Source organism: Meleagris gallopavo, chromosome 20 (assembly GCF_905368555.1).
Source record: "Meleagris gallopavo chromosome 20, MGAL_WU_HG_1.1, whole genome shotgun sequence".
NCBI lineage: Eukaryota > Metazoa > Chordata > Aves > Galliformes > Phasianidae > Meleagris > Meleagris gallopavo.
The window spans coordinates 7,441,140-7,453,626 of NC_139423.1; the positions used below are offsets into that span (position 1 = coordinate 7,441,140).

Sequence of the window (12,487 nt, forward strand, 5' to 3'; positions counted from 1 at the left end):
ATCATGCAGCAAAAGATTAATTCCCAGCTGCTTGGCAACCATCTGGACATTCTACTGGTTAAAACACTAGTTTGAATTGCTAACCTACCTCTTTGATCTTTCTCAATGTCTCCAGCACATATGTGCAATAATTAAAGACATAGTTCACAAACTCCAGCAAATAAATATATACACACACACACGTACATATATATCTCTATGACCAGACCAATTAGTATTGGGAATTATAAATCACAAGTCAGCTTATGAAAACATGTCTCATCCTGACATACGCTGTATGTCTCACACCAGTCTGGCAATAAAATAAGGTTTGGGTTTTATTACATTACATTCTAAAGAATTATCAAAGCAGACAGGATGTGATTTCCTCATACTGAAGACAATGGACAACTTGCATATGTTCTTAGGAACAGGACATTAATCAGTCAGGAATCATGTTAACAGAAGTCAAGATTGCTGCATTTCTAAATGTGAACTAACAGATCGCTGCTCAGAATGATAACTAAGCAGTGAGAGTCAGTTTACAACTCAATTCTCAAAATAAATCAAACACTGAATTCAAAACAGACATCAGGTTTGTGAATAGAGAAAAAAAGCTGAAATGAAACATTCAAAGTCACAATACTGACTGCTTGGAACATTTTTAAAGGGAAATGAAAGTATTTTCCTACCCAAGTTATCACAAGAAAAAGTTATACAGAAGTTAAAAAAAAAGAAAAAAAAAAGAAAAAAAAAGACGACTGTGTCTTACCTGCCTGGATTTTCTTGCCTCTTATGGGCCACACCTGCACATGCATTCATACATTTTAACAAGAATATCCACCATAATTAAAGTCTTAACAAATTTTACCACTTTGAAAACAGCCAGGAGTTTAAGAACAGAATGACTGAATAAACAGGGAGACAAATGAAGGGGAACAGTAAATTCATACAAGCTAGAATAGAATCTCAGATCATCAGGTCCAACCACTGACCTATCACCACCGTGCCCACTAAACCATGTCCCTACACAGGGAATCGTAGGATCGTTACAGTTGGAAGAGACCACTAAGATCACAAAGCTCAACCCCAACCCATCCCCACTAACCATGTCCCCCAGTTGCTCAAACACCTCCAGGGGGACTCCACCAAATACACAGGTCCCAGTGAATATCGAGGTCCAGGTCCTGAAATTTTGCATCTGAAGTCACAGGGAAACCTGACCTCCTCCCTCCCCATGTTATCAGGGGTTTGGCTTTGTTATAGTGTAAGAGAACAATACGATAGACTCTGTTGCCATTCTTGGAAAATATGAACAAAATATGTTTTCAATGAGGAAAAACATCAAATCCATGCTGTAGCTCAGAGCAAAATAATGGTAATTTTACATCAGTACAAGCTTAGTTTAATTACAAGTATCCCTCTTTTAGAATACTGTCTCCATATTAGTTTTATTTATTGTTTCTTTTCTGGCATGCATTAAGTGTCTCATTCATGTATTTAAGTACTTCAGCGTAGAACAAAGCAATTAAGAGGAAGAAATCAAAACCAGAAGGACAATGCCCACTGATCCCTTCATAGAACTGAAGAGAAAACGTCACCTGCTATTGACATTACAGCCAGTCTTACTGCTCTTGATTAATCATTTCCTACTCTGATCTATTTTGATTCATTCAAACACAGCACGCCCATCTCCTTTTAACTGCAGTGGCACATACTTTATTTTCACATTTACTCATTTATTTCTAAAACTCCACCTCCCTTCACTGATAATACCTCCCAAATTCTACAGCTTACTTTCCTCTCTGCCTTCTCTTTCCATTACATCCAATGTTCTGCATCACAGCCCTTAACAACCCCCAGTTTCAAGGTGCAATCTCCTGCCAGATAAATGAGAAGCACAGTAAATCTTCTGCTTTCAGCACCTTACATTCAAGAACACTTTCAGCCAGATCAAGACTTCAGCATGCTGATTTTATCTTAGCATATATGTATGAATAAATCCCAGAAATTTTGTTACAGCAGAACTATATATATGGCTCGGTGGCCTTTTCAAACAAGATTTGTTTCACGCAATAAATGGGAATGTTTATTCACAAATAAAGGAGAAAAACATAAATGAAGATTAAAAGACAAAAGTTTTACATCTCTGTTTCAAACAATTCTTGAAAAGATAGAAAACAAACACATTCTCCCCTCCTGGCTTTCATACAGTCCTCAATTAGTTAAAATGCATTTCCAGGAGAAAGAAGTTCTCCCCATTCTCTGCACTCTCAGGTGCCTTTCATTATTCAGCTCATCTTTCAGCTCTCAACTCTCTCTTCTTCGGTCCTCATTCCATGTAACAAACTGGGGGAAATTATCCTGCAGATATTCCATATCCTCTCGAAAATTCAACCCTTGACCTCCCCACAACTACTCCTCCCTTCAGTTGCACAACTCAACACTGCTCCAGATGAAAACACAACCATTTCTGCCACATCACTTTGGGATACAGAAGGCTGGGAAAACATCTGCACTCCAAAACACAAACATTATCACTGGATTAAGTGATAAAGTCATTAAAAATATTGCAAACACTCAATGTTTTTAGTTATCCCAGAGAGATGAAGCTTCATAGTATTTATTGCACAAAGCACTAGCATTGTGCAAACCAAGAAATAAAGTATTAATAATAATACAGTTGGCACACAGTATTCAATTTACTCCTAGTGATCTTGGTAAACTTCAGCTTAAAAGAATTTTTCTTAGGAATTTGTTCATTTTAGGACTGACCAAAATGAAAAATTAAGAAATGGAGCTTCTTTAAATAGATGTCAAAGCTTCTATGAAGGATATATTATTCAGGTAAGCTAGTTATTTGAGAAAGGTTTAACAAATCATGATCAAATTTATTTTTTCTTTTAAATTCCAAAAGAATTTCAAAATTGAATGTTAGCAGTAGCGTTGCCTTTATTTTTCTGAAAACCACTGATAAGAACTTGAATTTCTTCTGCCTTCCTTCACTCTGTGGAGGACTGAGTTGCACCCAGGATGACCCAAGCTGAGATTTAAAGTGAAGCTTATTCCTATTTATCAAGATAAGCTCCTCGTGCAATCTGTTCTGTTTTGCTGTACTGCTGAAAACTGATATATTTGTTTTGTTGCATCTTCCTTGTTTTAACCCAGGATTCTACAGCAATGGCAGCTTCCCAAATGGTTTAATCCATGTCAGAAATATTTGGGGAAAACATTACTAAAAACCGCTGCCTGATGATGATCGCATTCTCATAAAACTGTGGTGTGGTTATCATTGAAAATAGCCATGTGCTTAGCATTACGGAGTCAAAACAGGTGCAGGAATGGTTTATGAACAAAGGTCTAAAGGTTAAAAGCCAAAAACCACAGTTATCCTATTTTATGTTCTCCTGTTCTACTACAAAGAGGTTGAAAACAGCTCAAGGTTTACAAACTCTAGTATGGCACTTTTCTCTCTCCTGTTAACACAACTATATTCTATAAATGAAAAGGCTTTATTCTTAATTGAGCTTCACAAAGAAAGAAGAAAACGCATTTAAGTTTTCTATTTAATAGCACACACATGGTGATTATAGAAAGTATTTCACAACCTTTCCTGTTTAAACTACCCCACAGTAAAGCAACATTAGCAAGAAGTGCCAGATTTTTACTGCGTGGTTTGAAGGATTTTTCCAGAGAACCAGAAAATCATTCACTGAGTATTTTGTGTAGCAACTTGGCGTGCATTCCTGTTCGTGTAATTTGAAAATACTATTTAAATGACAACAATGTGCTTACAAGTTTTTTATTTTTTAGTCTATTTTCACATCTTGTGAAACCTTGTCTTGCCTCATCCTGAGGCAATGGTGGTTGAATACTGTCAGTGAGAAAGAACAATGAATATCTGAACAGTGCAGAGAAAGTGAAATACACACGTACCACACAGCTGGTGTGTCAGGCTGCTTATTTAAGCATCACATTAGATTGCCAGTTACCAACACAGAGCAAACTTTCATATACATTACATGTTACATATACATTACTTTATTAACAACAAAAGCATCTGCAAAGCAAATATAACCTTCCCTGTGCCTTCTGAAGTGTTCTTGAAATCAGCTTTCGGTAGTTCCAACTCATAGATGCCCTTACAACACACCACACATGTACAGGAGGAATTATTTCAGTTTCCAGTTGACACCTCTTCCTTTCCATCCCATACCTGTCCTACACACGTCTAAGGACTTTTGGATACCAGTTTCCCTGCATACACACGATTTGATTTCCAAGAATATATGGCTAAAAACAGAAAGTTGAAGGATTTGAAGAGGGAAAGAAGGTTGGGCTTTACTTTTGTTTTCTCCTAGTACATGTTGAATTTGACTTCCTGAAGTCTGGCCTACCAGACCATTCCAAATAATATGTGATGACTATAAGACTGCAGAAGAATCTATGTCCTAAATGCTTTATGTTCAAGTTTTACCTCGTGGTTAATTTTAAATGGCTGGTTTTAAACTAAATTAGATTATGGCAAAATATCAGAAAAATACAACTTATTTTCAGGATTTGAAGTACCAAAAAAAAAAAAAAAAAAAAAAAGGAATGACCACAAAAATACTCCCAAAGTTCAAAACAAAATAATAGAATATGAGAGATTTAGATAGGCATGTTATATCATCATCATTATTCTTGCCAGAAAAAAAAACAGCACAAAAGAAATAATACAAAAATGCAAATGAAGAGGACTGGAGCTAGATGAGGGAAACAGAAATAATGTAGGATTTAATAGAAATCAGGTTTACATCTGTGGATTTCTAAAGACACACAAAGTTAACTCCACAAATCCTGAGATCCACTGCTCTGAGAAGAGGAAAATCTAGAAAATTCCTAGATTCCCTCTTTCCAACACAAAACATTCCTTCAAAAGTCTAGTCCATGTATTCAGAAAGTCTCTTTTATTCCCTAAGTAATTGAGAAATACATTAAGTATTTAATGAAAAACCCTACCACTTCAGGGAAAATACATCAGCTTTTCTGGTATAAAAGCTGCCCTGCTCTACTCAAATCATCAAACAAATACCCCAACTTGCTAATTTAGCTATAATCCTAAAAAGACTAAATAGCACCTTACCTCCTTTTCATGCATTCGAAGCAGTGCTGAGTCCTCCTGGAAACTGCTACCTTTTCCTAAGCCAATTTTGGATGTCTTCTATTGAATAAGAAAAAAAACAGATTCTGAGTTCAAAGTAATAACCCCAACTAGGAATCATTCCTAAACAGAACGAAAATTTGCTAAGCATATTTGCTTGCCCTTATAAAATGGCAAGGGAATATAAATACCTACCAAAGACACTGGCATTGGTTTTTCCCGTAAATATCTTGGATTTTCAAGCTGAAAAACAAAGTTAAAGAGTATGTAATCATATCAGCAATGTCTGATTTCTCACAAACTGAAAAAGAAAACAAACACAGAATAAAACAGCAAGGTTAAAGAAAACCTTTTGAATGTACTTCCAAAGACCTAACAAATTGGTAATAAATATTGTAAAGCTGTGAGAAAGGTTTTAATAGAAGCCCTGATATCTTAAATCATTTATCCTAATTTCAAAATGAGCCAATGACTTTAAGATTGGCTAGATAATAATCTACTAAACAGCTTTATAGGATTTGCTAAATACATTTTCTACCAAAAGAACTTTATTGGATAAATTCCATTAAAATTAGCGTAAAGCTAGAGAATATTCCTGATTACAGTGATTTCAATCTTGTGTTTTTGAAAAACACGACTCTTGAAACTGTACCCAAGTATGTAAGACAGAGGCAAAACAAGGAAATAATTCATTAGCAGTACTGTACAATTAAAGCAGCTCTTTCAGTCACTATTTTCAATAACTGAATACAGGACACCATTCAGAGCCCAATTCTGCTATCAGAGAGCTGTATCTTTTTAATTTTCCTCAGACGATGGGACTCAAACATTGCATCACAGAGACTGTGGAACTCAGGAGAAGCTTTCAAGACTATAATCCCATAAAACGTGGCAGTAAGATTCGGAATTGGAATGTGATTACAATACGTATTTTACAAAATTTAGTCTATTTAACAAGAAAGATTAAATAGATCTATGAGGCGTGGCAAATATATCAGATGTTTGCACTTTCTCCAGCGCTATTAAATAAATTTTTGTGTTCAACTTATCAGTGGTAAGAGAGGCTTAATCCCTCTGAAATTTTGATTTGATACAGTGTTATTCGTTTCCTTCCCTAAAAGGTTAGGTAGGATCTCTATATGCTGTTAAAGTTATCTTATTTCACCCAGAAGTACTTGAAAATATTAGTATTTTTTATATGTGCCTTCAGTTTCAATGAACAGTACATCCAATATTTTGATGGTGTATTTTTGATAATTTATTAATTTAGTAATTTATTAAGTAACCTGTTTTCCTTGTCCAACAAGTTTACTAAAATATAAATCTCATATAAAGGTATGTTTTTTTGCTTTAAAAATATGCCACAGTCATTGGCACAGCAAAAAACATGAGTAGACATTAATGAACAAAGGAACCCCCTCTGCACCTCCTGAAAAAAAAAAAACAAAAACACTTTTGCTTTCTTTAAGTTTAAAAAAGTTGCAAATATTTATGATTAATTCAAATACTTTATCTCACCATGGAGTTGTTTACTAAGGTATATCTTGCTTGTTTATAAGGGAGAAGGAAAATGTGTCTCCAATACTTTGCATGGCCCAAGTCCCTCATTTTTTGATTTTGTAACAGCAGCCATATGTGCTTTGAAGTTAAATGTTCCCACTTTGTTACTTGTTGTGGATTATATCCACTTAAACTGATCTGTAAACATTTAATGTCTCGACATCCATTCTTTTCATGCTGGCCTTCTGCAAAACTTCTTGTTCTCAAAATTATACCACATTAAAGAGGGAATATCACAATAAAGAATGCCCAAAAAAGAAAAAAAGCTTGTATTTATGAGAAACATGCAAATTTAAAAATAATAAGCAAAAGGTCAAAGACAAACCAAAATACATATGTATGAAACTGAAGGACTGCCATGAGAACAACAGTAAATCACATCATGCTTTTTTAAGAGTATGAACCAAATAAATGTCATCATGAAAGACATCTTTATTTGAACTAGAATTGAACTCTAATTTGTAAATACCACTTCTTCATAAAAAATGACATTTTGAATCTCTTTGTAGCAAAGACTTTTGTTTCTCCTATTCTGTTGGGCAGTCAGACAAAAAACCATTTTTCAGTTTGTGAGGACTGGCACTGTCACCTTCTAGTTCTTAAGTCCCCATAAACAGTAAATCTTGGCTTTGGGAGGGCTATACATAATCAGATTCCCACTAAGAGGGAAAAAAAAAAATACTTTCCATAAAGTAGATCATTTCTGTTAACATTTTTTCCCCCCATACATTGAAAAAAAATAAAGGAAGAAATTCAGCATAAGAGCATGGAATCCAAAACTGAGTTTGACGTAAACAAGCCACAATTTTTTAACTCCAGCATTTCCAGTTTCTATTGCACCTAGCAGCCAAAACAATGTATTTTTAAAGCACAGAACTTCCAAGCCAGCAATTAAAGCAATGAGTGATGCATTGATAGGAAAAGCAAGCTGAGCTAAGATTGTTTCTCACAAAAGCAATGACAGTGCATAGAGTGAGCAGGAGCACTCAGTCCTGCCACAGGACATCCTCAAGCTGAGAGCAGCATACAGAACTTCTGTCAGTCTTACACCAAAGCTTCTGCTCTTTTGACACAGTTAAACATCATAACAACAAGATGGTAATGTTATGGCTCCATTCTACCTCTTCCCAAGTCACATTTTGTTCTTCAGAAGATGCTTATCACGGTGTATTTATTTTCAATAATACAGTCAGAAGATGCCATCATGCTCAGAAACAAATCAGAAGGTATGTTGTATATATTAATGTGCAGGAAAAAAACATTCGGATCAGCAGGCTTGTTGCACATTCCCCCTGTAAGCTTCTTCAAAGACAAAATGCGACTGTTTTCAAAACAAGGATGGAAAAAACACACATGAAAGAGTTAAGAACACTTAAGATTTTGAAATGGTAAACAACTAAACTGAACCTTGCCCTAAGTTCTTACTTTAATCTAACAAACCCAGCCAGCCAGCACGTTCCCTACAGAAATAACTGCTGAGTAGCTTCAGGAAATTTGAGTAAGGACATTCTTATCTAACATCATAATTTGTAGGGAAGTTCACTTTAATGCTGCTTCTGCAGTCTTAGTGGAAGGACATTAAAGCGCATGAAGGTTGTTTGTCAGCATGGAAGTAGAATTTATTTTTTGAAGTCACAACACCATTTGGAGTTCACTGTGGGAAAGTTTTTACAGTGTTGCTGCCCTCCAACACCATAACATATACGGTAGATATGTTTATAGTAAGCAGAAAGACTAAAAAGCCAAACAAAAGATAATAAAATGGTTTGTACAGAAGTGGTTGAGCTGAACTAGACTGGAAAGGAAAGACACAGGCAGGCATGAGCCAAGTACACAAAGCATATCGTGCACTGCTGCTGCAGCCATCCAAGAACTGTGTTTGCATCTGCTTTAACCCTGTGTTATATAGAATTCCTCCAAGCAAGGAGAATGAATTGCAGGCCAACGACCACAGAATTCCTTTGACCTTGATACTCTTAAACCTTTATTATGCCATAACGTTTCCCAGGATAGGTTCTTCTGGACAAGATCTGAGTGCCCAAGTACTAAGGACTGAAGACACCACTTCTAGAAAAGTGGAAGAGTTAACTCCTGTTCTGGCTGAATTCCAATAAGGAAAATTGACATTGTCCCTGATTAAAAACCCCCTCTGCTACTTCCCCAGGGTACCAGAAGTATCAGGAAAAGAAAAACAGGTTGCTCAGATAAGAATACACAAGTGTTTAATTCATTCTTGCACCTAGACATGACTTAAATTTTATATACAAAAGTCGTGTTTATCTGCAACCTAAAAGTTCAGAAGAAAAATGTTTCTAAGGCGAGTAACTGCTTTAGCCAACCAGCTTCTGTCCACATGTTCTACAATACCACTTATTTTACAATATTTAATTACTTCTTGAACATGACTAAAGGGAATGTGGAGATGTCCCGTTCATGATGTACACTGAATTTCCAACAAAATGAAGAAGCTTATTGATAGCTGTTAATAAAATATAAAAGATAGTTAAGGAATTTTTCAATATATTCTAAAGTATCTAAACAGTGACAAAGAGTTCAGAGTAACAAAATGGCCAAAGATTACTTGAATTTGTCTAAACCCCCAGCTCTGAAACTTTCCCTTTAAACAGTAATATAAAAGGATTTTTTCTTTTCTACATTGCAAATGCAACTTCAAGGCATTAACTTCACAAAGCACAGTCCCACATCAGTTTAGATAAGAGTCAATAAGGGCTAAGAAAAACACATTTTTATAATGTACTTAAAATTAGTTAATATTAGCATTCCATGTATGGAAAGCAAACTTATCACAATCAAAACTTCTTTTTTTTTTTAAAGACATTTAACCAATCATGCCTAGAATATAAAGAACTTAAACAATAAAATGTTTGATAGAGATAATCAGAAATGCTGCAAAGCAAACAAAATCTTTTATTACTCACGAGAAGCAACAATACTAGAAAGCAAAGTGATGTGAGAATCTGATTTTTTATGTAGAGAAGGTTATTACCAATAATAACAAATATATCCAAAATACAGCCTGTTTAGCTTTGACCTCTGCTTGGTACAGAAAATATAAGATTACTTTAAATATCCTCTGGAGGCCATGATCCATAGCAGGAATACACTGTTCAACTTCAACCACTTAAAGGCCTCTCTTTTGCAACTTCAAATCCTTTCTGTTGTAACCCCCCCAAGTCCCACCACGTGATCAAAATCTCTCACTAGCAATTGGTTCAAGTCTCTTCTCATTGATGGTAATTAAGCAACTGATTTGTGTGTCATTGTAGCCAGTTTGTTATCCAAGAGACTTTCTATATCAGTGGAGGATTATTGTAGTTTAATAGCCCTCTATTATTAACCCAATATGAATGCAGCTTGAAATTTCAATTAGAAAGACAAAAAAATAGAATTAAAGGGACAAGCAAGAAAGAAGATTAACACTGATAACAAAAGTGCTTGATATCAGGGATTTTTTTGCCAGCCTCAACTGGAATAATTTGTAAGAGGCCATAAGCAAGTATCCCCTTACAGCAGGTTTAAGAACTCAAGGTATTGCAACAACCACATAATCCAGGTATTTACGTAACTTGAATATTCAAAATCTGCAAGTGACTGTTGGTACATTTGTTTCAGTCACCTGAAGAGCAATCTCATGAATTGAAGTTAACTACTCTTGAAAAGCTTTTGAAAATCAGCTCTCCTCACCTAAGAAACAAAAAAAGACAATCCCTGAAGGATATATTCTTCTTTAAACCGAGGACTGCTACAAATCAATCTTATATTACTCTATAAAATGCAAAGAGCTCTGAGGAGCAATAACAATCCCCCAGACTAATCTTTTCATTATCTACACCCTCAGTTTGGAGAAAGCAGTTAGGCAGCTCCTGGATTGCCTCAAGGTCAAGACTTTCTTCTCTCTCAGAAGAGAAGAAAGCATGCAATTTACATTTAGAATGCTAAAATTCACCAAAACAGCAGGAGAAACACTGAGTAGGATGCAAAAAGAGTTAACATTCTCTTATCATTTATGTTTCTTCTGAAGAGAACTCAGCCATTCTTGCAAAACACTGAGTGTTACAACCAAGACTTTAAAATTCTGTCATATCACTCTGGGCTGACAATAGTGTAAAGAATTAGGATTATCTGGTCACCTATTAATAATACATCAACAAACTCTTCTTTATGTTAGCATAAATTCAAATATTATCAAGTTCTCTAGAAATAGTCTGCATTTCTACTGGAAAAAGATACTTAGTTTTGACCAGCAGAAAGGTTTTTTTTATGAATAATTATATTGAGGACAATAAAATTATTATTGCTTAAAAATAAGACATTTGAACATTTTCCTTTTAAGCTAATTTATAATTAGCCTTCCCAAGCTTCACCACTTTATTTCTAAGAGACTGATTCTTGCATAAAATTTCGTTGACCAAATTCAAAGATGCACACTACATGAATAAGGAGTTTTCATTTCAAGTATATAAGTAAGTATTGCACTGCTTGTTTTTTTTTTTTTTACCCCAAGATTCCAACTACTGAGACGTGCATCAAGGTCACTGTCATCCACAGAAATAGTTTTCTTATGATGATGGTCCTGGAACAGAAAAAGTCAAATAAAATATCAGAAGAGTTGACAGAGACATAGTGTTAAAAAAAAAACAACAAAACATTGTTAGATTTGGCAATACCTACAAAGCTCTTCCCCTAACTGTGCCATGGTACCTGTGATAGCTTTAGTCTAAATAGCTTAGCTACCAGCAGCTGTATTAGAAGATGATGTCAACACAATTTTCCAAGCCTGGGATTAACAACACAGTAGACATTAAGCACACTAAACATAGGTCAACCTTTAGGATGATTTGAGAACATCCTATAAGAGGTTATTTTCCCCATGTACTTGCAGAGGGCAGTCACTCCTTCCTTAATATCTGCATCTGTACACAAGGATCATGACTCATACAACTGAAAAAAGAAACAAAACAGCTCCACAGGGATATATAAAAGCAATTCATTGAAACTGCAGTAAGTTTTATTAGAAAAAGGAGAAGCATCTTACAAGCAGAGGTGCTGCTAGGTCATCTTCATCATTCTGGAGAAGAGGACTCATAGACTGTGATCTCAATGTTGGCTTCCCATCGTACTTGAATCTCTCCCTATTATTACAAAAAGAGTAAGCAGAAAGAAAAGAATTCATTTTCAACAACTTGCGTAACAAAACTGATTTTATTCCTCAACTAATATCCTTTTTAAAAGAAAAGATCATTGTCAAGACATAAAGGTCAAAAATAATAATAAAAAAATCCTTTTTTATACTAAAGGCTCTTTAAAAAGGAGTATGAAAGTCTTAAACAGCACATTAAAGTGAGAACTAACATCATGTATATCCTAGTATGTTAAGAAGTGCTCTTTGCATTTCTCAGTTACTGCATGACCTAATGTGTTCCAATAGATTTTAGAATAAATCATAGAATTATAGAATGGTTTGGGTTGGAAGGGACCTTAAGATCATCTAGTGCCAGCCCTCCTGCTATAGGCAGGGACTCCTCCTTGTAGACCAGGCTGCTATTTCTAAACATATCAGACACAATAGGATGAAGACAGACAACTCAGAAAAAAATGGAACAATGATGCTGGTTGGCTACCCATAGGGAAGACTGGTTCAGGAAGTACCAAAAATGTTGTGCTAGGTCAAGGCATGTCCTTACATGACACACAAACATGAAGACAGGGGCAAGACACAGCTCAGTAGAAAAACAGTGACTTGAAAAAACCAAGGTGGAGTCAATACATCCAAGAGATAAATCA

At 35.3% G+C, this 12,487-nt stretch overlaps 1 protein-coding gene across 5 annotated transcripts in view; it reads right to left on the minus strand.

The window, feature by feature from the left end:
- The window catches only part of CEP112 (centrosomal protein 112), a 143,495-nt gene that overhangs the window by 123,655 nt on the left and 7,353 nt on the right, over positions 1-12,487 (minus strand). For all 5 annotated transcript variants that reach the window (XR_014887391.1, XM_085239898.1, XM_085239900.1 and 2 more), the window contains 4 exons: positions 11,739-11,835; positions 11,202-11,276; positions 5,318-5,365; positions 5,105-5,182 (listed from right to left, as the gene is read on the minus strand). Coding sequence is in view for 4 of the 5 variants with exons in the window: in XM_085239898.1 (XP_085096024.1) it covers positions 5,105-5,182; positions 5,318-5,365; positions 11,202-11,276; positions 11,739-11,835 (298 nt within the window). In the remaining variant the exon portion in view is untranslated. The remainder of the gene's footprint in view (positions 1-5,104; positions 5,183-5,317; positions 5,366-11,201; positions 11,277-11,738; positions 11,836-12,487) is intronic.